Source organism: Heptranchias perlo, chromosome 28 (assembly GCF_035084215.1).
Source record: "Heptranchias perlo isolate sHepPer1 chromosome 28, sHepPer1.hap1, whole genome shotgun sequence".
NCBI classification, from domain to species: domain Eukaryota; kingdom Metazoa; phylum Chordata; class Chondrichthyes; order Hexanchiformes; family Hexanchidae; genus Heptranchias; species Heptranchias perlo.
In genome coordinates, this window is record NC_090352.1 from 29,435,867 (window position 1) to 29,462,689 (window position 26,823).

At 39.8% G+C, this 26,823-nt stretch overlaps 1 protein-coding gene across 4 annotated transcripts; it reads right to left on the bottom strand.

The window, feature by feature from the left end:
- Window positions 1-3,503: 3,503 nt before the first annotated feature.
- On the bottom strand, window positions 3,504-26,823 carry ddx52 (DEAD (Asp-Glu-Ala-Asp) box polypeptide 52). 4 transcript variants are annotated; one of them, XM_068008297.1, is made up of 15 exons: window positions 26,698-26,823; window positions 24,158-24,377; window positions 22,487-22,641; window positions 22,159-22,344; window positions 21,148-21,291; window positions 20,047-20,158; window positions 19,494-19,566; window positions 17,825-18,028; window positions 17,055-17,145; window positions 15,665-15,787; window positions 13,140-13,290; window positions 10,682-10,757; window positions 8,871-8,942; window positions 7,138-7,230; window positions 3,508-4,243 (listed from the first exon to the last, which is right to left on the bottom strand). In XM_068008297.1, the coding sequence occupies exons 1-15, from the start codon at window positions 26,788-26,790 to the stop codon at window positions 4,174-4,176; spliced, it is 1,863 nt and encodes a 620-aa protein (XP_067864398.1). In that variant the 5' UTR covers window positions 26,791-26,823; the 3' UTR covers window positions 3,508-4,173. The 4 variants fall into 4 exon arrangements, with proteins under 4 accessions (XP_067864400.1, XP_067864398.1, XP_067864399.1 ...); XM_068008298.1 differs by having other exon boundaries at window positions 3,509-4,243; window positions 22,487-22,638; XM_068008299.1 differs by lacking the exon at window positions 13,140-13,290 and having other exon boundaries at window positions 3,504-4,243; window positions 8,871-8,937.

Here is a 26,823-nt window from a genome sequence, read left to right on the forward strand (position 1 = left end):
TCGCTGAAACAGCCATTTACGCTTTTTCTCCGGAATTTCTGACAAAGTTATTGTGGGAGATTGGGAGAATTGCCGCAAAAATTACTGGCAGCAACGTTTCACGAGTGTGTTAAGCCCCAATAGCAACTATCCCTCCTCCTCCTCCCAGCAGCACCAGGAACACGCTGTGTGTGCTCAACAGGGTATCTATCTCTCCCCCAAACAAAAATCTCTTTCAGCCCCACCGAACAGGGTGTCCTTCTCAGTTCCCAACCAGATCCTCAAGAATGTCTTTTCTCTCTTGCTTACCTCCTCTCCAATAACTGTCTGTTTCTCTCTTCTCAGTTACTCAGCCTGCAGCATTTCTACAATCAAGAAAATTAGGAACTTGTTCATTGCAAACTGTCTTGTTTCAGGACTCTTTGACCATTTTTCCACAGAAAGGATGTGAAAGTGTTAGTTAAGGGTTGTCAACACAAGTTAATAAAAAAGCACCGAGACAAAAAGGTTGCTAAAATTCTAACAGACCATGCTTTAATGTTGTTCCCCCAAAGATTGTAAATGAAAAACAAATACTTCACACCCATTGTGTTGGAAGGTCCCTGGTCCTGGAGGCTTAGGTTGTCAGGTATAGACCCTTCTTTCCAGTTGCAAACACAGATAAAAAGACAGACACAGTCAGGTCCTTAAACAAAAAGCTGCAAGGACAAGCTTTTGCTATGCTCAGGAGAATGCAGAACAGCAACAAGTTATTTTTGTTTAAGACAAGCAAGATGACCTACTAATGTGGGAAGCATAGCATGTTCATTATTTTTGTTCTATTTTGCAAAGACAGGTTGTACTGTTTGGAGTAAGTGAGTCTGTTCATAACTGTTGCTCTGTATGTTCCCTTGCTGTGAAATAGAGCAGCTTAACTATTCATATCTCATCTCATCCTACCAGGTAGGTCTGAGTCCATCTTCAAAAAGATTGGGGAGACACTTGTGAAAGACACATATGTCTGGTTCAGATCACAAGGTGGTATAATTGTCACACCCCTGGGTTATTGTATAAGTTGAGAATGGGCAGTGCAAATGTACTCTGGCATGTAAGGGGCATCAGATCCACTAGGGGAAAGCTAGATGCCATTGAACCCAAGAAAGTATCTATGGCAGACCCAAATTTGTAAGAGACAAGATTCTTGCATACATCGCATTTCCTCATCTTTTCTCTGCTTCTTATTCCTTTTTCAGTTTTTTAATCCCCATTCTTACTTGTTTTACCCCTCTCCAATTAATTTTAGCAGAACTCTTCGCACTCTCAACACCCCTATTTCTTGCACTGTTCATACCGCAACATTGGTGTGGAGGGGTGGGGGAGGAATGTAGGAAAAGCTGATCACAAGAACAGGCAGGCTTCAGTGCACATTTGATAGTGGCTCCTTGGAGTTTTCTCTATTGAGGAGGCAGATGAACTCCAGGAGCCAAACTTCCACATGTGCCTGGAGGAATGATCACATGGTGGCTCCTAAGAGTGTCGCTGCTTAAAAAAAGCCACGCTGGCTCCTGGAAATTGTAGTCCTACGTTGTGGCACTGTAAAAGAAAAACCACAATGGAATGACACTGATTTCAGCCCACTCACCATAAGTGTTTTCTGACCAGGTTACTTTTGAACACTTCCAGCTCATACATAACTCTTGAGGGGCTAGTTATAAAACAGAATTGGCCAAGGGCTGGAAACTGGAGCAGGTCAAGTCAAATACACTGTGGTGTTCTGCCTGTACTGGCTCAATCATGTCTTGGGATGCCAGTTTCAAACCCCTTATTGATCTGTTATAAGTTGTATAAAATTTTAAACCATAACATCATTGTGTAAGTGTAAAAAGCTTTTTTTTAAAAAATATTCCTTCCATAAACATTCAAATGGCATTATAAAAACAAGGTTAAGAAATACCAAACATTCCTGAGGCAGCAGTTTACCTGTACTTGCTCCAACTTAGTATACTGTATTCGCTACTCATGGTTCAGGCCAAACACAGATTAGGTGACCACTTTGCTGAACACCACTGTTCTATCCGCAAGTATAACCGAGTTCCCTGTCGCTTGCCTGTTCAATTCCCTGTCGCACTCTCACCTTTCTGTGCTTCTGTGTTCCAATGAAGCTCAAGGAACAAAACTTTATCTTTCTACCAGGCACTTTGCAGCCCTCAACGATAGTTCCCATTTTCTCTCCGGCAGGAAATGCTGGCACTGTGAGATGGGTGTACCAAAGTTTCAGTAGAGTGGAGGAAAAATAAACGGATTGATGCTTGCGATGGGAACTCATTTAACACACCCGTAATCCAATTTTGCGTTATAGCTTACGCCTTGTTTTGTGTGATTTTGAACACAACGTTATACTTGTGCTTTCTGAAATAACTATGATCAAAAGGCATAAACTGCTATCAAACTGGTACACTTCAACAGGTGACGGATTGTTCAATCTGTAACAGAACAAGGCCAGGGTTTCACTTCAACTTCCAGTCAAAAAACGACCATAATAACCCCATAGTATTGATCAGCCGAAGTAGCAAGAAAATCATGGTTTGTGAAAGTGGTTGTAGACAGGTGAACTATACGAAATATAGTACAGTACCGCATGCTAATTGAATGCACTTATTGGAAAAATTTATTGATTCTCTGGTCCCTCTGTATCAGATGATTTATTTAACTGGAAACCCACAGATTATCTGTAGTTAGCAAACTGCTGATTGAAGCTGCCTGAAGGCTCCATCAGCTGCTCGCATTGTTAACAACTACGGAGGCAGTCGGAAAGCGGAGACTTTGGGCAGCTTCAATCAGCTGTTCCTGGGGCATTAAAAACAGATAAAAGGGGTGGACAGTGCTTTCAATAGACAAGACTTGAACCAGATTGATTCCTTTTTGCTAAAATATTTTGCATTACAGTGGCACTGCAGTACTGAGGCACTCAGTTCCTCAGATGAATAGTTAATAGTACTTAATCGCACTTTAACGAGGTGCAAAAAGCTTATTGAATTGTCTGAAATAGTCAGCGTTATTGTGTTATAATTTGTAATTGAGTTCAATGGTAATGGGAAATGGCTAGCCCCATTTGCCTGATATAGGCGGCTGCCCGGGATAAGCGTCGACAATGTAAGTGGTGGGGACTGTGTCAGTTAAATTGACCATGAAGCTATCAGATTGTTGTAAAAAGCCAACTGGTTCACTAATGTCCTTTAGGGAAGGAAATCTGCTGTCTTTAACCGGTCTGGCCTATACATGACTCCAGTCACACACCAAACGTGGTTGACTCTTAACTGTTGAAGGCAGCGGCCCACCACCAGATTGAGGGATAGGCAATAAATGCTAGCCTTACCCACATCCAGAGAATGAATAATAAAAAAGGAAAGATTTTACAGTAAGCTGTAAAGGACATTTGGGAACACAGTAACTTGTAAAAGTCAGAATAGCTTCACTGACTTTACCTTAAGTCTCATTCCTCTGCATCAACTAATTCAAGATTCTTCTATTAAAACACATGATGCATTACACAATCCAGGGAATTATGAAATACACATTTTTAATTTTATAGAATACTGCATCTCAAACAATGAGATAAAGATAAGTGTGTTGACTCCACAATTTGCTCATTACATTGGATACTTAAAATTATAACTTTTTGAAGATCACTGCATAGATATCTATTCAAACTTTACCCTAAATTATGTGAGTGATATTCCCAACACTGTCATATATGTAACTATATATCTGTACAGAGTAACTGCTATACAATAAATTCTTGAGAAATAATTTGAAGTATCCAAACTGCAACTTCCTGTATCAGATAAAAAAATTGCCACTTTATGTGCGCATGGAGAGCATGTCCTCACTCCCACAAGTTATGGTATGCAGGTAACTTACATACTGATTTATAAAAAGTTCAAACACAGTATAGAAGAGACCACAATTTTGCAGTATCACACAAGCAGCACTGCGCTCTTGAACATTTAAAATAACTCATTTTAGATAAACATATTAAGTTTGTTTTTAAATATAGAAGTGAAAACTATAGCACTGTTCAGCATAAATCTGTGGTAAATCTGTTCGTACTAGTCAGCCGCTCTGGTTTTTAAACAGCTGTAAGGCGGAAGGCACGAGACTATGCAATCGCCACCATTTCCAGCAGCAATGTATTAGGTTTCAGTGGAACCTCATTTAGCACTGTTGGCTAGCATAATTGTATGAGGTCTCTTTTTTCTTCTTCTTGCTCTTCTGAATCATTTTTCTGAAAACAGGAAAGTAAAAGTATAAAGATTAAATTTAGCTGGGACACCGAGATACAACATGAATTACATTTCGGCAGCTTTCCTTTTTTCTACATTCCCATTTAGTCTTCAAATTTTCTAATTACTTTTCCAATAGCCATCTTGGGCTTTACTTCAACCACCAAATGATGCAATATAGCACCTATATCTTAGCAATCACTCCACTTGCTGACAATGTTGCATCTAGTCACACATTCAACTATCCAATAGACAGCTGACATACCAATTGGACAAGAGGATCTAACCTGCCCCATTCAGGCAAGCTTCAGTTTACATAGCTCAAAGTTCTGCCATTTGATTTCGAAACATTATTACTGAATGATTTTATTCTCCATTATTTGAATCAAGGAATCAAAGTGGACACCTAGAAATTGAACACGATTAATTACAAGCCAGTTTTAAATCAAACAGTGCTACTAACCCTTAGGTCTCTGCTACAGTGGGTCATTTTCATACACTATCAGTATGCTATATAACTCTCCCATCCAACATGACACTTACTTATACTTTTACCATTTTGTTATCTTTTAAAGTACTTTTATTTTCATACTTGAGGCAATATTCAGAAACAAGTTAAACATAGCTTTACTTAAAAATGAAGTGTTCTGAATGCTTTTTTAAAAAAAACTAGCAGTCACTAGAATGTTAAGAACATACAGCCGTTTCTTCTCAATGTTGCACATGAATTTTCAGACGAGGAATGGCTTGTATAAATCTCAGACACAAGAACACCTACACGTTAGAATGTGTGACGTCTTCCAAACATACAATTTGGCACAAGGCTCACAAAGCAACACTGTAAATTTTTACTTCAAAAATTAATTGATTTGTTGACTAATTTAGTTCGGTTTCAGATTCCATAGAAATACTGTTGTCTAATGTCACACAGCTTAAGAACATAAGAAATAGGAGCAGTAGACAGTCATACGGCCCCTCGAGCCTGCTCCACCATTCAATCAGATCATGGCTGATCTTCAACCTCAACTCCACTTTCCTGCTTGATCCCCATATCCCTTGATTCCACTAGAGTCCAAAAATCTATCAATCTCAGCCTTGAATATATTCAATGACTGAGCATCCACAGCCCTCCAGGGTAGAGAATTCCAAAGATTCACAATGAAGAAATTCCTCCTCGACTCAGTCTTGAATGGCCGACTCCTTATCTTGCGACTATGCCCCCTAGTTCTAGACTCTCCAGCCAGGGGAAACAACCTCTCAGCATCTACCCTGTTAAGTCCCCTCAGACTCTTATATGTTTCAATGATATCACCTCTCATTCTTCTAAACTCGAGAGTACAGGCCCATTCTACTCAAACTTTCGTCAGAGGACAACCCTCTCATTCTAGGAATTAATCTAGTGAACCTCCGCACCGCCTCTTAGGCAAGTATATCCTTCCTTAGATAAGGAGACCAAAACTATACACAGTATTCCAGGTGAGGTCTCACCAAAGCCCTGTACAATTTTAATAAGACTTCCTTACTCTTGTACTCCAACCCCATTGCAATAAAGGCCAACATGCCATTGGCTTTCCTAATTGCCTGCTGTACTTGCATGCTAACTTTTTGTGTTTCTTGTACCAGGACACCCAAGTCTCTCTGGACACCAACATTTAATAGTTCACCATTTAAAAAATATTCTGTTTTTCTATTCTTCCTACCAAACTTCACATTTCCCCACATTATACTTGATCTGCCACCTTCTTGCCCACTCAATTAACCTGTCTATATCCCTTTGCAGACTCTGTGGCAACCTCACTGCTCACTTTCCCATCTTGCTTTGTATCAGCAAACTAGGATACATTACATTTGGTCCCTTCATCCAAGTCATTAATATAGATTGTAAATAGCTGAAGCCCAAGACCAATCCTTGCAGCACCCCACAAGTTACAGCCTGCCAACCTGAAAATGACGCGTTTATCCCGACTCTGTTTTGTCCGTTAATCAATCCTCTATCCATGCTAATATATTACCCCTAACTCCATGAGCCCTTATCTTGCTTAACAGCCTTTTATCGAATGCCTTTTGAAAATCCAAATATACGACATCCACTGGTTCCCCTTTGCTAGTCACATCCTCAAAAAACTAAATAGATTTGTCAAACACGATTTCCCTTACATAAAACTATGTAGACTCTGCATAATCATATTATGATTTAAGTGCCCCGTTATCACTTCCTTAATAATGGATTCCAGCATTTTCCTGACAACTGTGCCAGGCTAACTGGCCTGTAGTTCCGTTTTCTCTCTCCCTCCTTTGTTGAATAGCGGGGTTACATTTGCTAGTTTCCAATCCGCTGGGACTGTTCTAGAATTTAGGGAATTTTGGAAGATCATAACCAATGCATCCACTATTACTGCAGCCACCTCTTTTAGAACCCTCAGATGTAGGCCATCAGGTCCATGGGATTTATCGGCTTTTAGTCCCATTAGTTTCTCAAGTACGTTTTCTCTACTGATAATTACTTTAAGTGCCTCACTCTCATTAGCCCCTTGGTTCCCCACTATTTCTGGTATGCTTTTTGTGTCTTCTACTGTTAAGACGGATACAAAATATTTGTTTAATGCATCTGCCATTTCCTGAGTCCCCATTATAATTTCTCCTGTCTCAGCCTCTAACAGACCAACATTTACTTTTGCTACTCTGTTCCTTTTTACATACTTGTAGAAGCTCTTACAATCCATTTTTATATTTCTTGCTAGTTTACTTTCACATTCTATTTTCTCCCTTATCATCAATTTTTTGGTCGTCCTTTGCTGGTTTCTAAAACTCTCCCAATCCTCGGGCTTACAACTCTTCTTGGCAGCTGTTTAATTCAAAAGTAAAAGTAAATACATGAAATTTAAAAAACCCTTACTTCTTCCTGGCTGCTTTTTCTAGGAAGTATTTTGGTGTGGTCTTGATATCCGCTCGTTTGATTGGATTTTTGATCAACCTTTTCTTTTGTTTACTGCAATGAATGAGATGGTAGCCATTATTACATAACCACAGTGCTAAGTGGATTAAGTTTCAAAATCAAATCAGAAATTGAAAAAATGATTTGATAAAACAAGCATATGTACCAAGAACGGGCGAGTTATCTGACACAGGCTGCTGTAGTGAAAGGTTCAATCCACCCTCAATTTGCGACATCAGAAGGATTTGGGTTCAAGCCTATCCTGGGGATTAGTGTCTATTGCAATGTTAAGGGAGTTGGAGAGACTGTGCTTCAGACACACCAAGCTCCTATCTTTCTTTCCTTTACATTCATTGAATACACTCGGCCTGTGTTCTAACCAGATCATGCTGAGGTGGAGATAATATTCATAAAACATTTATATTCCACCATGTAAACGTAGGCATCTGTTTGATGCAATTATCCACATTCTTCAATGGAAGTTCATCTGCCACATTTGACAGGATAGCTATCATTCAGAACTTTGAAGAAAGGGAATGAATGACTTTTCTTGAACAAATGGCAAGAATACCACTACTATTGATGGAAGAAAATGGAATGAAGAACGATGGAAAAGCCAATTAAAGTGCATAAAAAAACCATCTCATGAGGATGGCTAATTCAGAAACAGACTGATTTGTAGTCTTCTCATTCTGGACAATGAATATTCTATTGTACATGAATGATGAACAAATGAAGGATCAATGCAACTGGAGTACATTATAAATTCATGTCAATGCTGTATTCTTACAACTTGTAACTGTGTATAATTGGGTTTAGAGCACTTATTTCAGTGTTCAAAAGGTAAAGGTCAAATGAATCAGAAGAGTACTGTACACAAAGCTGTACAGTTAAACAAAAAGGTAACCAGTTGCTGCAAATGTAAAGAGCAGGGATGTAGGATCAATCTTCCAATGATAATTTCTATGGGGAGGCACCAAATGGAAACCTGTTAATTTCACACAGGAAAGGAACAAAAGAAGGAAAAAGAGAATCAGCCCCAGGCTTCCCAGACATAATTCCCAACAGTCAGTTCAAAGCAGCATCGATACAGACCTGTGCAACATCCACCAATTCATTTAGCCCGGTAAAAAGAGGGGGGGGGGGGCGGGGAAATAAACTTTCATTCCAAAGCAAAGAAACAAATGAGGACAATAAAACTAACGATAATTTTTTTTAAAATTAAAGTACTGCTGACAAGACCCCTTCTTTAAATTAATACTCCCATTAAAAAGGACAGTGTAATTCTTCCAGTGTAGCCAATTAAAATTCTAATTTTCAAATGAATCATTATGAACTACAGCTGACTTATTATAACTTAGACCTGCTTTGCTATCCCCAAAAAGGGGAAGGGGTGCGTGTATGTAAATAATTAATCTTCAACCACACTACACTAAAAAGACAAAGAGGATGAGAGTGAAAACATAAGAAATGCAAGTTCAAGGTTGCTGCATTCCCAGGTAAGTAAATATTCGTTTGGATGAGATAAGTTACAGTTATTGAGCTTGAAGAACCAACTGTCTAAACTCAAGTTAACCCAAATACATCAACCCAGCCCACTGACCAAGATCAAATCATTCCTTTGTATGAAACAGCCATATACAGCATCTCTAATATTAGTTAGTTAACACTTAAAAAAAATTATGGACACTTACCTTTGCAGTTTATTAATTTGCATCATGTAGTCCGGTACAGGGCAGCCAGCTTGTTTGATAACATTTGCTATACTAATTGAAGAGAAAAAAAATCAGCAAAAAACTGCACTTTTCTGAAACATTTCAGTCTCATCAACATAACTAGACTTGATGTCAATTTTAACACAAAGCGTTAGCACTGATCAGTATGAAGAACTATTATGTTCATTGAACCCCTGGATTCCAAAACAGTACAAGAATGATGAACTGAGCATCTTTCTAATAAGACAGGAACGTATCTGTTTTTCACACTCATCAGCTAATTGTTCTTTGCTCTGAATTCTGAGTAAGATGCCGGCTGATCAGCATTTGCCAAATGTTTTTACACAAATTAAAAATCAGTCCACTAAGTGACAAGATGTTTGCAATGATTCCAAATCCAGTCTCATCCCATTCAGGTTAAATGAGTTTAGCTACCATTTAGGATTTGCAATGATCTACACTCTGCATTCTAAGGCACAGAGATCTTGACAGGCAGCATTGCTGTAGTGTAAACAATTTCAATACTGGAATGGAGACCAATATACTGTATCAATTCACACAAGGGAAAAGAACAGATCACAGCATCTTAATGTTAGTCATTAGTTACCTGTACGTGTCACATTGCTGTTAATATTAAATATGGGAGCACAGATAAGTATACTCATATATCAGTGATTCCTAGAGTGGTAACTTGTGTATTATAATTGGCTTCTGACCAATGAAGTGCGAGAAAGTCAACTGGAATGAGAAAAGTTAGAGCCATATGGACACAGTTTATGCAACAGAAAAATAATGATGCATCCTCCAAGTTGAATGGCATCCAAAAGGAAACAGTATGTACCAACTTGCATAAAATTAAGGTGTTTAAAAAAAGTGCTACATCATGACAGTGACTGAATGCCTTTTCTCCTCCACAACTGAGGAACAACTTCGAAACAATTGAGTCATAAGAAAATAAAACTTATATTAATGTATATAGCATGTTAGGACAGTAATTTTCTTTCTAAATTGCCAAGAAGAGTTAAATAATAGAACAAGTCGATAACAGAATCATTGCACCTATCTGGAAGTCATCTCGGTCTTGTGATCAAGATGGCCAGTGCTTCTGACTGTAGCACATGCCAAAAGGTGACAAGAAAAAGGCAATTTTTTTTTTACAAATTAAAAAAAGTGTTTGCAAAGTTATAGTGGTACTCCTTTGCCACCATCATTTTATATAGGCTTTTAGTTTGAAGAGGATGTTTTAAAACTACCTGCTCTGCACGTTTGGGATAAGAACCAGAGCTTTCGCGAGCACTTATTTTACAGCAAATTTACTGCAGAATGGCTGATCTTTATTGTTTCTCTGAGGGAAAACAATTCACTGGAGCAAAAGTGACATTGTCTCTTTCTAATAATGGCTGTCACTTTTTAAGATGGCAAACTAGAAAAATCATGAAGCTACTGTATTCTTATTACATGCAATAGATTGTTAGAATGTGAAGCATTTACACAATGAGCAATATTTGAATATCCTGTCAACAGTGAACACTAACACAATGTAGAAGAACATTTTAATCATAATGGGGGACAGCTCAATTATCATGTTCACAATAAGCTTGCTCTGCCTCAAAAAATGGAACACATATATGTATGTACATATACATCAAGCATTATTTTCTTTCCACTCCCAAAAAAAGTACCCCAATTAAAAGAAACACTGCTGTGCAATCTCTCTATATGCCCAATGATAGATTAGCTTTACTCAGATAATAGAGACTATGTAACTTTCTGTACACACTCATGTTTACCTTCGTAAAAGTGGTTTATCACCTTCTGTGAAAAATGTAAGAGCCTTTCCACGATGACCAGCTCTTCCAGTACGTCCTTGTTACAAAGAAACACTGGTCAGCAAACTCAAGTGAAAAATCACTTGACAAAATAGAAGTAGAAAACAGACATTTTGTATTGGTTTTTAATCTCCTGTAAAATACTTCAGGACATTATGCATGGTGGGAGAAATAGCCAAGAGCAAAGTTGATCAGGGCATGGTAGAAGACAGTGCTTAACATACACAACCACTGCAGGCCAACAGAAAAAAAAATGCCGAACTATAATCGCACGCGAGTACAAGTCAGAGGTTGTCACACTGGACATAGTGTTTCAGTCAAATCGTACCATTGTATAATGTTATCACTGACACAAGGGAGATATTAAAGTCCTTAGCATAGTGAAGAGAAGGGCCACAAAGCTGCTTTGTAACGCCCGAGGGCTGAGTTAGGTGTAAAGACGGGAGAAGCTCTTCAAACTGGATAGGGAACCAAGAGGGATCACAAGAGGTATACACAAGATAAAACAGTAGCTCTCCTGGTGTTCTGATCAACATTTCTCCCTCAATACCAATAAAAGTCATTCACCCAAATGTTGTTGGTGCAAAATGGCTGCTGCATTTGCCTAAATATTACTGCACTTCAAAAGTAATTAATTGAGTGAAGCGCTTTTGAAACAGGTACTACATAAATACAAGTATTATGGGAGAACTGTCACACTTTAGTGTTCCAAAGGCTTGCATCACCAGAAATTACAGTATTTTTACAAAATAACCAACTTGTTGTTTCTTAACCATTAAAAAGCATTTTAGATCTGAACAGTGAATGTTGCTGCTTTATTAAAATCTCTAATAACTGACCCTGTTGGTATGTTTCTTGCTGTCAGTGAAATCATGGCGATAGTCCAAGATGACAGAAAATGGATGTACTAAGAATTCTGACTTAGAGAAGAAAATACATCTCCCTTTCGATATTCTCCCCGTCTCCTGCGGCCAACGGCTCCTACAGGGGTATAGTTTCACAGTTGCTCTCTGATACGTTGTCCAAGTGACCAGTCTCCCGGAGTCTAGACACAGAGTGTTGAGTTTACAGCAGAGCCTGATTCTGTCTGCACTTGATGTCCACATGCACACTTCCAGCAGGGGTCACTGGACAGCAATCAGGAGTGGGAACCCGTTGGCAGATTTTCCCACTCCCTAGCCAGGGACAAAGAGCCAATTGTAGTACCTCTACTGCTGCCTAAGAGCACAGTATGGGGAAACTGAGAAACAATACTAAATCCAGGACCTTCTGATCTGTATGGCTTTACTACAACCACCACCAGGCAGTGCCTCACACTAGGCCATCATGGGAGCTGATTATTGCACATTTTAAGAGAAGCAAAATTGCCAAGAATCACTTATTTTCTGTCGGTGCTTAATTATAAGCTGCAATTTGGTTGAAACCATTTTTCTTTTCTTTCGCATGGCTTCAATGGAATCATAATGGTCAGTGCTTATGATTCTGTTTGTGCAATATAAATCCTATTTTATAACTAGCCAATGAGGCATGTAAAAAGCAGTTTGAAGTGATTAAATCTTCTGCTTTTCCCTCACAGGTAAGCCTTTCACTCCCTCCCAGCTAACATCAACATGGTTCTGCATTACTTTGCCCCATAATTAATGATTTGACTAAGAGGTTGCAGTTCAATATGGGAATTCAGATGATGCCAATAGGCAGAGAACTGAACAGAAGGAAGAAGCACCAAATAGATTCCAGGAATATTCCCTTAGGGAAGGGAAAAAAAAAAACAGGTGCAAAGTTCCTCTTCATGACTCCTGCACACCTGGGACCAGATTACTCACCTATTCCCTCAGGTATGGGTGGCAAAGCCAATTTTCAAAATAGTGCAATTTTCTCCTCCCCCAAATTAGACAATGGGACATATTTGCCACAATTGCTGGATTGACCCACTGGACAAAATAAATCCAACACAAAAGAAATGGCTTAAAAGGGCCGGTAATCAGCTGTTTTTGTGCACAAAGTATAGTAAATTTCAGAAGACTTTGTCAGCCCGTCCTTCAACTTAATCTGTTAACAATTATTGCTCAAAAATAAAGAGCTACATGGTCATGTACAAGGATTGAACACAAATTTAGAACTCAACTATCTTTTTCCTCAAGAATATGCTCGCTGTGGGGTGTTGGTGAAAAAGATGCTAGATCTGCTGCAGCACAAACATTTACAATACAGTTTTTACATTTTAATGAAGTTGCACATAAAACTTGAATTTTAAAGAATTCATTGCCTCACTAATCAGCACACATTCCTGTGTCTAGGTTGTTGCAATGCATAATCCACCTTTGCAAATGTCCAAAATATCTCAGTGCTATCTGGTGTATTCTCTTTTCTATAAAGAATTGTAATTTCGCTGAATACAGAGAACAAATTATACACGTACCTATTCTATGAATGTATTCAACAGCACTAGTTGGGAAGTCGTAGTTGATGACCAGGTTCACTCCTTTAAAATCAATACCTCGAGCCATGAGTGCAGTGCAAATGAGGACCCAAATTTTTCCTGCTCTGAAGCTGCACACTACATTATCTCTCTGGGAGGGAAAAATAACATTCAATTGCTGTGGAGCCTACAGACATTCACAACGTAAAAATAGACCTTAATTCAAAGCTCCAGTATGCAGGCCCATAGGAGATCTAACTACGATTTTAAAATAAAAAAGTGCAAGTAACAGCAGCTCGCGCCAATAAAAAAAAGTTGGAGGAGAATATCTCTTCCCCAGGAGTCTAATTAGTACCGGTGTTAAAAATAGCTGTTAGAGAGATGCAATATACAAAAGCTTCAAGCCAGAAAATACAGGGCATTGACTTAAACTGTAGGCACTGCCAAGTCATCCACTCTCTCAACCAACTGGGTCTTCGTCATGTGTGAGCCTCGATAGTGATTGCTTATAGTTTATTCCACCACAGTGGGTTTCATAACCAAGGCCAATCCTTTTCTGATCCACAAAGACACAGTTTCCAACCAATAGAGATGAAGCATGGCAAGCCTGCCTGATTTTCCTCCCTGCCCGAGTCAGAGGACACTGATGCTGAATCCAGTGCTTCTACCACTGTTCCAGCTGAGATCAGCTAATTCAGAACAGATCACTGCTGGAGGAGATCTTCCTGTTGTCTGGCTCAGTATCAATCAGGTGAAGTTTGCAGCTACCAAGTGACTCATCAGGGAAGCTCGCAATTCCTTGTAAAATAGTTTGTATTTAAAAAGTTTTACAAATGGTGACACTCAATATACAAGTGGGCTGGTAAAGACAAATTACCTCATTCCAGGCTCCAAAAGTATTATTCCTAAATCTAGGCAGCTTCTTGCTCCAAACAACATTACATCAAGCTGCATTTTCTTAAGAGGTATTCTCTGTTGACTTTCCTTTCCCCTAATAAGTCACAAGACATGATGTCATGGCGCAGCCAGCAGCGTGAAGTTACTGCTCCAGAATCAGATGCCAATGTTTGGTATAAATCTCACCCACAGAATCAGGAGAGTAAACATAAAAGCATACCACAGTATGTAATGGAATACTTCCTTCATCACTGGTGTTAGCTCAGGGAATGCTGGTCAAGTAAAAAGCAAAAGAAAAATAAACTGCACCCCTCACCTCAACCTAAAAAAAGAGGCTCTGCACTCCCTCTCCTCTCCACTCACTACTACCCAACGCATCAAGGACAGGACTTTTGACCTCCAATTTCAACAACTTCACTGATTCCATAGTGTAGATAAGAGAGAAACTATTTCCTTTGGTAAACCTTCGTTTGTAATCTTGGCGTCCTATTTGACCGAGATGAGCTTCCAACCACATACCCGCTCCATTACCAAGACCGCCTACTTCCGCCTCCGTAACATCGCCCGTTTCTGCCTCAGCTCATTTGCTGCTGAAACCCTCATCCATGCCTGTTACCTCCAGTCTTGACTATTCCAACGCTCTCCTGGCCGGCCTCCCATCTTCCATAAACTTGAGCTCATCGAAAACTCTGCTGCCCATATCCTAACTCGCACCAAGTCCCATTCACCCATCACCCGTGTTCGCAGACCTACATTGACTCCTGGTCCGGTAACACCTCGATTTTAAAATGCTCATCCTTGTTTTCAAATCCCTCCATGACCTCGCCCCTCCCCATCTCTGTAACCTCCTCCAGCTCTACAACACTCCGAGATCTGTGCTCCTCCAATTCTTGCCTCTTGCGCATCCCCAATTTTAATCGCTCTACCATTGGCAGCCGTGCCTTCAGCTGCCTAGGCCCTAAGCTCTGGAATTCCCTCCCTAAACCCCTCTCTCCTCCTTTAAGGCCCTCCTTAAAACCTACCTCTTTGACCAAGCTTTTGGTCACTTGTCCTAATATCTCCTTATGTGGCTCAGTGTCAAATTTTGTTTGAAAAATCGCTCTTGTGAAGTGCCTTGGGATGTTTTACTACATTAAAGGCGCTATATAAATGCACATTGTTGATGTTGTCAGGGAATCTAGAACAAGAGGCCATTATGTTAAAAATTAGAGCTAGGCCAATTAGGGGTGAAATCACCTGTGAAAACATGCACTACCACTGGTCGCCAACTGTATAGTAGTCTAATCCCACAACATCCCGAGAGGGAGAGATAGCCCCTGTCCAGCTGTGCTATCCCCATTCCATGTCCACCTTGGACTTGAAGACTGTTAATTGCGCATATTTGCAAAATAATTTAAGTTGTCGATGTACCTGTGAATGCTGTGTGGAGAATATATACCATTACTATATCAGTGCAAAAAAATGAGTTATAACTTTTTCTCCTTTGTCCGAAAGAAGTTTCGGAAATTTAAAATAATTAATGGATTGTTAATTGCTAAATGTCAGTTTTCCTGTTTCAACTATAAACCTATTAGTTTGTCGCGTTTGGTTTCTTAAAACTAAATGAGAGAAAATAAAAGTCACCACACCTGTTGCTGTGTTCTTTCTGCGTGGATAACTTCAACATTAATGCCCTCATAGATCAATTCATGAAAGAGTTCCTTTGCTCGTTCAATAGACTGAACAAAAACTAGCACTGGAGGTGAAAAACCCTTTAAGGAAAAAAGACAGCATTTTACACACACACAAATTAAACAAGTTACACTACTATCTCAAACTTTCTATAACCAACAGAATGCTCACACAATACTGGGAATACATGTTGGCACCCAAATCATGAGATTTATAAAACATTTTACAAAAATGTTCCATATGGATTAAGAGTATAGGTACTCATAGGACTAAACAACATTGAATCAGTTGGTTTTTCTATTACAAACTCATGCAAACTCAGGCACTGAGCAGTCATTTTTAAAATCAAATATATAGTATAACACTTGGCAACGCATCGCTGCTGGAGATCAACAAGTGTGGTTTCTCCTTTTAAACGAACCATGACATTCCACCCTGCACAACAGCTTTATCCGTAACTGCTAGGCAAGAAACTGGCTTGTCCACTGCCTCAGGTTAATGGTAAATGGAAGCGAGAATGGCTGCACGATGGGACACTTATTGGTTCTCCAACATACCACATCAGGAATTAGTAGGAGTCGTTAGGTAATGCTTTGATCTTTTCCCAAAAGCCCCTTGAGGCAGGGATGGAGAAGAGAAAGAGAATAGGAGAAGAGGCATTAACAAAAGTCTGACAGCAAGTTTTCAACAAAATATTGTGCAGTGCCAAAAAAATATATGGAGGTGGCAAAGAAAATGAGCAGAAGGTTAGAAGTCATAGGTGGAAACTTGGGTTGAGCTGGAAGATAGAAGGGAAATTACAGTTTGTCCTAAAAGTCATTTAACAAATTTTTAAAAAAAAACAGTACTGAAAAGTGTCAGCCATAAACATTATGAATTGGTGCCACCTAATGGAAGGCAGAGGAAACTACACAAGTACACAGTATATACAGTTTCTTTACTTGGACTACTTAATATAGGCTGCCTCTAATTAGGGTGAATGAGCAATTTCAATCAGAACTATGCCCCTAGAAAGGAATCATCTTCATCCTGAATGCTGATCCTAGTATCCACCATTAAAAGGATCAGTATCAGCCAGGGCTCAACCTTTCAATGGAGTTGCAATGCCAGGATTACCACTCAGGACTGAAAAGGACACAAACTGCTCAACAGTCACTGACTGACCCATCACTTATGTCATTCAAGTGGGTTCATCCTGACCAGGATTCTAGCAGGCTGCTTTATGACTCCAAAATAGAACATTTCCTTTTACAAAAATTGTTTGAAGTACTATATATCTAACAGCCAAATGAAACAGCAATGGTGCTGGTGACATGCAGTTTACCAATTATCTAATTCATTCTGTACCTTTTTAACCAGATCCCTCATTGCCAGCAGTTTCCCACTTTCAGTACCAACAAAAAGTAACTCCTGCTCCACAGTCTCCACGGCAGAATTCCTAAGAGAAAAATCAAAAACTACTGTTCATGTTTAACCAGAATAATATGATTATTGCTCTTTATGGAAGACATTTAGTAAACCAATACAGACAGCCCAAACAAAATACTTCCATGTTTTTGACAACAAAAGAAGTCTAATAAATATAAAGTTTGTATAATATTTCCACTTATAATTTATGTGCAAATTGCAATGAGGGCATAAATGTGATGCTAGATCAATATTAGTAGATAGGGTATTCTGTTAAAAAGGTAAGGAGTGAATTGGACAAAACATTTGGAAAATCCCTGTCCTTCACCCCATTGGGGAGATGTGAAATTTTCCATTGGTTGAGGCTGTTTCCTAAAATGGAGTTACAATTTTTACTCAAATGAGAGCACATATATGATGGAATAATACAGAACAATATACTGAACATGCACAAAAAAATCAGCAGTGATCAGATTCTTCCCATTTTGATACCCAAGTTCTCTGCCCTTATATCCAGTTAGTGTCTAGACATTTTAATGTATGTGGGCCTTACATCAAAATTACAATTAAGCATTTGAAGAAAATTGGTACTATGTTCATTGTATAAAATGACACAAAAAAGTATCTTTCAGAACACGGCTTTAAACATTACAGTAAGACCAGGCTAGTAATCAACAAGGTTAGCATAGATATTATCCCTTTTGTCTCACCTTGTACCAATCGATACTGATACCACATTGTCTAAGTTCAGTTTGCACCATTGCTCAACATCAAATGCAAATGTGGCACTGAACATGGCCCGCCGCACGTTGTGAGATGTACATGCCAGGAAGATGGTGGCCAACTGATCTCGGAATCCAGATTTCCCATCTTCAAACAACTTATCCGATTCATCAACAACCAACCACTCCACTCTGAAATTGATGTTAAAAAAACCATTTCAGAAACCAAATGCACTTTAGTTTGCCATCTTAAAGCATTCAATGCTAACTGATACTAGCATACCCTAAGTATTGCTAAAAACCCTTTGAACTAGGAGTTGGGTAATATTCTTATCACCCTGCAAAGACCAACACAAATGGAAACATGCTCTTGCTTACCTACAGCCAGATTCCATTTCTCAAGACATTGGCAAAACATAAAAGACTCTTCATAGCTGTTATTCTAACTGATCTGGATGAAGGTACAGCTAGAGCCTCATCTGAGTTTAAATCCCAATTCTGTATTTTCAGAGCTTCACTCGTGCAGTTTTTGTTGTTAGTGGAACCACTTCATTAATTTCATGCCGTGTAATCACCATCAGGTAACCATTGCTCTTTATGTACAGAACACAAGCTTAAATTTTACAACACTTTACATTCAATATGTAACCCCTAATTTGCAACAAAATTTGTTGCAATATAAGAAAATCTTCCCAATAGAAAATGTTGCCTGCAACTGACAGCTCCAAAAACACTACGTTAAGAGTTATTTGACTAGTGTATTCTTAATTTTTTTTTTAAAAAACTGTGGTACAAGAAATACAAGAGAAAATTTATGTTTAAAGTATTGAGCTGGATACCTAACAAGTAGATGAAAGGTTGAGTCTCACTGATATGCACAATATAGGCAAATGGATTTCATTTGAAAAACTCAATTTGAAGAAATAATCGCAATATCAAATGAGGCAGAGAGGTTTTTAGACTGCATGCAAACGTTTTAGGAAAAGAATCCAATGGTTCTGCCTGCGCCCTCGATTTAACATATTGTGGTACATTGAACCAACATTCAGGGATTTCACCTTTTTTTCAGCCAATTTTCTCCCTTTCCCCTGGAAAAGATTGACTCCTGTCACAATATAGTTCTACAGACACCAGGCACCCATCTGTACTCTCGATCATCCCGGGATATTCAACCATGGGGATCACAGCCAAGCCCAATCCAAATCTTCACCTGACATCCACTTTGCTATCCAGTGATGCTTGCTGCATTCAGAAGCAGATAGAATACCAGATTTTACCCTCCCTAGCTAAGAATCACTCCTATTTCCATTGCAAGCGATGTCAACTACCTCAATAGACCAGCAATTAAACCTGGAATCTTCTGGTCTGTATGACTCAGCTACATTCCATCTTTACCAACTGAGCCATTGGGAAAATTAGGGATGTCCCATTTAAAAAGTATCTCTTATGATGCAGTTTCACAAAATAAATTTCAGAGTATTCATACATGGCAAAAATTATTCCACACAAGTTAATAACCCACTTTAAAAATGCAATCATACATGGCACACTCCACCTGAACTCAGGTTTAGGACTCCAAAAAGCATATAGAAGTCAAAGTACTGAATCAACTTTGAATTGCAAGTAACATTTCTGGAAAAGAGAAAAGTATTGATACCTGCTGAGGTCCAGTGCTGGGGGCTCCTGTTTTAACAAATAAATCAGTCTGTTTGGAGTAGTCACCAAAATATCTGGAGACAAAGAAAAACATTTCAACTACCATGGTTGTTAAAATGAGATACTTGAGAAAACTGAACCATTGTACTTATTACTGGTATTTAGAAACAAGACCTTCTCCATTCACAAAAAAGATAACCCCCCCCCCCACCCTGCTTTTAGGTTCCCTACTGTTTCTGCCCACTACCATTCTTCCTCTATCATTTGAGAGTGAAGTGCTTTAGACTGCAGGCCACTCCACAGCTACAAATGCCAAGTGATTTAAGATGGCCGGGGTGCTTCAATAAGCCTGAATTGCTTTAGCAGGGTTGTCTTCTGCACAAACCATCTTCCTTCTAGCAACCAAGTAAAAACCCCTGCAATACTTGATCATCATTCAAGGCTGAGGCTTGAGGGTCCCAACTAGAGCTCTAGCCTGATATTAGGCCCTTTTCTTCCCAGCCAATTTCAAATCAATTTATTTTAAAAAGGGAAAATATGCAAAAGCAACTCACCAAATTTATTTGATGTCTTAGGGCCAAACTTTTTGGCAGCCTCGGCTGCTTTGTTGATCATGTGAATTCTGAACCCAACACCTTCAGAGAGTTTTACTAGCTCCCTATGAGTCTGGAAATGGAGGAACAGTCAGAATACTTTAGCTTAGACCATTTATCTTCTTTCCACAACTTGTTTGAAAAAAATATCCTATGAAAAGCAGTTAAGCTCCTACCAGTTCCCTCTATATGGATATACAGATTAGTATTTCAGATGACTAGGAAACATACATACAACAACTTGCATTTATATGGCACCTTGAACATAGTAAAACGTCCCAAGGTGCTTCATAGGAGTGTTATCAAACAAAATTTGACACTAGGCCACAGAGATATTAAGACAGGTGACCAAAAGCTAAGAGAAAGAGGTAGGTTTTAAGGGGGGAGAAAGAGGAGGAGAAGAGGAAGGGGAAGGGGAAGGCTTAGGGAGGGATTTCCAGAGCTTGACAGCTGAAGGCACAACTACCAACGGTGGGGCAAAGGAAAATTGAGGCTGCACAAGAGGCCAGAATTGCAGGAAAGCAGAGTTCTCGGAGGGTTGCGGGGCTGGAGAAGGCTACAGAGATAAGGAGGAGCAAGGCCATGGAGGGATTTGAACACAAGGATGAGAATTTTAAATTCGAGGCATAATCTTAAGAAAAAAGCAGAATTACCTTTCAAAACACATGCACTGTTCTGGTTGCTGGGAGCGCAGAAAAACAAACTTAATGCAGCTAATCTTCCCATCCCTAAACATATGCTATGTACTTCTGAAGACGGTGCAGTACCAACAAAATATAAAAGGTAACACTCTGCAATTCAATGCCGTACTGCTCTGCTACATTAAGACCAGCATGTTTAACAAGAGCACAACTCATTCACTGAATCATTAAATGCATTCTGATGCTGGCCGAGGCTCGATGGGGTTAGTGCCTGCTTTTTGCCAACTGTCTCAGACAAGCTACTGTGTGTTGAAACTAAGTAAAGTTTAAATAACTACAATGTTGTTTTTAAAATAATGACCAGTAACTTTTACCAGCTAATAGACTTGCTGTTTAATAGTCCTCTGGCTACGAAACATACCTGGCTGGCAAGCTCACGAGTAGGAGATAAGATCAGTGCCCTAAAACCTTTGTTCATTGGCTGTTTTAGATAGGTCAAAAGTGGAATGCAAAAGGCCAATGTCTTTCCTGATCCAGTTGGGGCACAGGCCAGGATTTCACGTTTCTGTTAAAAGGTACATAAAACAGTTTGAGGTTAACTGTCGTAACATTGTAGATTTAAACCAAAAGTCCTCAGGATTTTATAGCTATTGAGAAATGCCTCATTATTACCACTTCCTTTCATTTCACTTATCCATCAGTCTTCAAAATACAGGAATCAGTACGTACAATTGTTTGTACAGCAAAGCTGAACTTTAAATTCAATGCCCAGAATATGAATGATATACCTTTCACCAAACATGCATTGCCCACACAATTTTGCCTTGTGTTTTGGGCCTCCCTATGTCACACAGTCAAACACCAACCCACCTGACATGCCTACACCATTAGAATGAGTCATTGAGATACTCAAGAGCAGTAATATCCCACCCTTCTTGAGACTATGTTCCAATACTATACAGACCTTCCCTTACTCAGCAAGAGAACTGCTGAGAATTTACTGCTGTGGTATAAAGTTCCATATAATAAATCATATCAACAGAAGTTGCTTGGTTTAAACACATTCAATGGCAGCAGCCCTCTAGTATCTTGCACATGTAGCCACTATTTATGAGAGTCTGGATATCAAGTGTCAGCAAGCTATTTAACTGTGAACGCCATAATGACCAAGCTCCATTCCTGTTCTCATCAACGTCCCTACCAGTGCATTTCTAGCACAGGTCACTAAATAGTGATCAGGAGTCGGAATTCTCCACTCTCTAGCCCCTGGATACTGAGGACATCTGTAGTGTCTGCTCCAGCCAAGATCAGCTATATCAGCATAAATTTGGAATGTAACCAGACACCTGCCTGGTCTGCATGGCTCAGCATCAACATGCCACAGCACCCATATTTAACATCTATCTTAATGAGTCAACAGAAAAATACTTACATGTAGCATGATGGGTATGGCTTGCATCTGTATGGGGGTAGGCATTTGGAACCCAGCTTCCTGTATGTGCTGAATAATTTTTGGGTGGACTTTATATTCTTGTTGCAGCTGCTCAAAGGTAGCAACTGGTTCAGGGATATCGGTTCCATCCACGTAAATCCGATGCTTACGCCGGAATTTATTTATCTTGAAAAGAGAGAATTTTTACTTTGACAGAGACAAACATTACAATAGAACTTTTACATTATCTCTCTTTCCGCCCCCCACCACCCCCCGTAAGAATTTACAGTGAGTAGGTGGGTCCCTAGATTATGGACTAAAGACAAACCTTTTCTCGTCGCTGATGTTCTAGTCTCTCAGCACTGGGTTCTGTGCCCCTATCTTCAGTACTACTCTTGATCTTCCTTCCCAGTGAGGACATCAACATTATCCCATCATCATCTTTGGTGTTGGCAAAAATACCATGCACTGTTTTGGTTTCTGCTGGTGGGGGTGGGGTTGGAGAAAGAGGAGGAAAGAGAGAGAGAGAGAACAGGAAAATTTAGTGTCAAATGTCAGTGAAGGCCCGTAGTGCAGGACATAAATCATAGTTGAAAAGATATTAAATAAATTAGGAAGTAGTAAGGGTTAAACTCTTAACCTTTCCCTCCTTCACCAAAGTAATCATGTGGATTCAGTGCTGTTTTAATATATTTATTTCCTTTTTCTCCTCCATTTCGATGGGTGAGCAGCCCATTGGGCAACCTATTCCAACACCTGTCAACACTACTTTTGATCTGGCAGCCAAGAAACGCATGAGGGTTCTTGAGAAACATAATTCAGTCACCTGCTGATCCAATTCTCCTCACTTTGAGGAAAATAATTAAGTGTGTTCCTGTCAACATTACAATCAAGTTCAGAAAGCAGCATGTTGTGGAATCATGCAGCCTGCCACATATGTGGGAGTCGTGACATGCTGATTTTTAAAATATTTCCCAAGGGTGGTACAGCTTGTTCAAGCAAAGTGACTCTGAGTTGTAGATTTAATCTCAGACATCGCTAAATTCCTAATGTTAACAAAGTCACTGGCAGGAGACCAGGAAACTTCCAACAGGGTGGAAGGGAATGCCATCCCAAGACCATCCTGGCTGCTGAATGAGAAACAGCATTTTAGGAGGCTTGAAAGCACTCGTGTGCAAGTCTAGCAAGACCATATAAAAGAAAAATAGGGGCAATTAAACAGTGAACAGCCCAAAAAGCATTGAGTTTTGAAAATTGGGAGTGCTTCTTAAAAAGTAAACTTGTATGCATAAAGCTTTAAAAATAACGAAAATATTAGCAACCATGAGCCGCTGCTTGTAAAATTTGCATGACAAATCTTTAAAAATGTTGCTGTAGCTGCACCATTGGCACAGTAGGTCATTGCATCTCTTGTTGTAGCACTGAACCATGAAAACCCCACGTTCTACCTCTGTTCTGTGTTGAGCTAGCTGGTCATAACCACAACTACAGTAAAGGCTCTATAATTGGCCTCAGTGCCTCTGCCTTGGGAGGGGAAAAGCAAAGGGATGCTTGCTCCCTATCCAGTGCCACCTGCTGAAAAAACATGTATGCTTGCACATCAAAAAAAGGACAGGACTGGGCTGGAATGTGATGCCCCCCAAAGTTGAGTAATTTATTGATACTGTCACGGTTCAAACAGAGAATGGCCACTTGAGCAAGACAACATACCCTAGGTTATGTCAGTATTCTTATGTTAGGAGGGACCAAGACAGAAAAGAACTGAGGGGGAGGGGGAAAAGAGAAAAGACTTGATTTATCTCAACCTTCTCTCATTACTTTGTGCAAACCATTATATTAATTGCATCTATATTTTCATCACTGCATAAGAATGACTGTTTTTTTGGGGCAGAAGGGGAGAAATCGCCTCCTACAAAAACAAACTACTGTACCTTGTAGATTTGGAAATCGGAACTACCAACTTTGTGATTATTCTGCTGTTTTAACAAGCTCAGTTTACCTTTGTTCCTCTTTTTCCTCTTTTCTGATCCATCTGTCTCAAGTTTTCTTTTTCCTGGGGATGGAGATGAGTCATCCTTGAACTCTGCATCAGAATCCTCTTTCTGCCCATTGCTTTTTAATGTACTGCCCACTGGCTTGCAGCTTTTAGTGTGCTCACTGTTAAAAAAGTCAAGGTCCGTAGGGTTTTCACTTAAGATGTGATTGTTTGACTTTGTTACCTGGAATTACATGAATATACAAGAATAAGAAGTCCTGTACAATTTTACAGTATAGGTTGGAGTGTATTGTAAGACATTACTGAAGGGTTCAAACACCAATCTAAATAGCTTATGAATGATGCTTGAACCACAAGATAAACTATATATTTGAACTATACCTCAGCTGATATTAATCCATTTAAAACATTAAGGGAGTTTGTCAGGGTATTTTTAATTCAGATCCCGATGAATTTCCCCCTCCCAGCAACAGATGCCAGAGCAGACAGTGCTGAGAGGCGTTATTTAATTATGTACTCTCTTATAATATTACCTCTTAAACACTTCAACAACATAAGTAAGCACTTAAGAGATTGCACAGATTCACCTGGTTAGATCGGTTTCAGTTCCAATTATTACTATCTGACAGTGTTGCACAAAGACTGGAATCCAGCACCAGGAAGGATGCCAATCTTTGCTCTGTGCTATAACAGCAGGGACTTGCCTGGTGAATTAGTCATTTTGTTTCCAAGTCAGAAACCAGACATCAAATCCATGAGGTTACTTTTGGATTAGTGCAAAATCTCCTGAAACAGAAACTACTCTAAATATTTAAGAGTCTTTAGATGGGAAGGAGGCAGTTCCCCATCCCTGAGATGATTTCCCATTAGATACCCTGCCCATCAAATTTAATCAATGTTATACTGGCTTTCTGCCACTAGATATCGCAACGGCAAACCTATATATAGTAATCTACTTCAGAATAGACGTCCCAATAAATCAGGTTAGCTCTGTATTTTCCAGTTATCCCTCCTGCATTTCAGCTTGACTGTCAATTATGGAAGAAACTGTAAACTGAAGAAATAACTTTGTCCTCAACAGGTGACATGGTTTATCTATCATTCATTAAAACAGTTTGAATTTCTATTGCACTCATATGCAGTCATAAAGTCTTTGACATTGAGGACTAAACATTGGACGCCAAACCGAAGGGTAAAATTGAGATGGTTTGGGAGGGGGGAGCAAATAGAAGGATTTTGATGAGGTTTTTGAAAGCATGGAGTGAGATGGCAATGGGAAGTTCTGTGATAGGGTGGAGGGCAGGAGTGATGAAAGTATGAAGTTATTCAGGTTACTAAAGGTTTCAATAAGTTATATCAGCAACACAAACTCCCTGGGGGGATCAGGCCCTTCAGCCAGGGTTAGTTTGATAAAGCTGCCACTTTTTTTTTTTAAGAAAAGAACCTGAATAAAAAGGGATGGCAACTTTACCAAAACTAACCACTGCTGAAGGGCCTGTTAATGGAACAGAAAATCTTCAATAAGCTTACTACTGAAAGTAGTTTATAAATTCATTTCAATATAATAATTCTGATAAACACACAAAGTACACTTGAAAATAAGAACTTGGAACCATAGAAGATTACAGCACAGGAGGCCATTCAGCCAATCATGTCTGTGCCATCACTTTGCTGGCACATTCCAAAACTAATCCCACTGCCTTGTTCTCTCCCATAACCCTGTATATTCCTTGGCTTCAAATCTTTATCTAACTTTCCTTTAAAGATGCAATCGTCTCCACCTCAACCACTCCCTGTGGCAAAGCATTCAATGTTCCAACGACTCTACACAATTTTAAATTGATGACCCCCCCCCAACTTTCATCATTGACTCCTCAACCAGACGGAAATAATCTTTCTCCATTCCCTGTATCCTCAGCATTTATTTGATATGTGCTGCCCATCCCTAGTTGCCCTGCCTGTACAATGGAGGGGCTTGCTCGGCCAATTCACAGAGCACTGAGCCAATTCACTGAAGCAACATGTCAGCCAACCCAGAGTCTGTGAACCAGTAGCAATTTGGCCCAGACTCTCTTTCCTTATTGAACCCGGGCTTTTACAATAATTCAACAACTTTCATAATTATTTTTCGGGTGCCAGCCCTCAAATTACCCCCCATGGTGGAACTCCTAGTCCAGTACCGTCACCAGCAAACAATTCTACTTTGGGCAGGCACTCCTCTGTCCCCAGTGGAAACAGTTCCAATATCTCAACTTAATGTTTCAACAAAAAAAAAACCCCACTATTGAACAGGTAACCTTACATTAACTGACCCACTGGTTGTAGTTTAAGTTCGTCCCTTTGCACAATGGCTGCTTTTCAAGACCATTTTGTGATTTAGGTTCTGGACAGGTCCACGCGTCAGGCCGCGGCCTAGCGGCAGGTCACCGGCTCTCCGGTATTACCCTCCCGCGGCTCACACTATTCCACCCTCGCCTCCTCACGTTAACCCGTGAAGCCGCTAATTAATACCCGGGGGGGGGGGGGGGGTTCTCGCTCCTCACCCGCAATCGCTCGGCGTCGCGCCCGAACCGCTTCAAGTCGAACCTGGCGCCAGCCCCGAGCGCACGGAACAACTCGAACGCCTCCATCGCCATGGAGAGCGCGCAACGCAGCCAGAGGCATCGAAC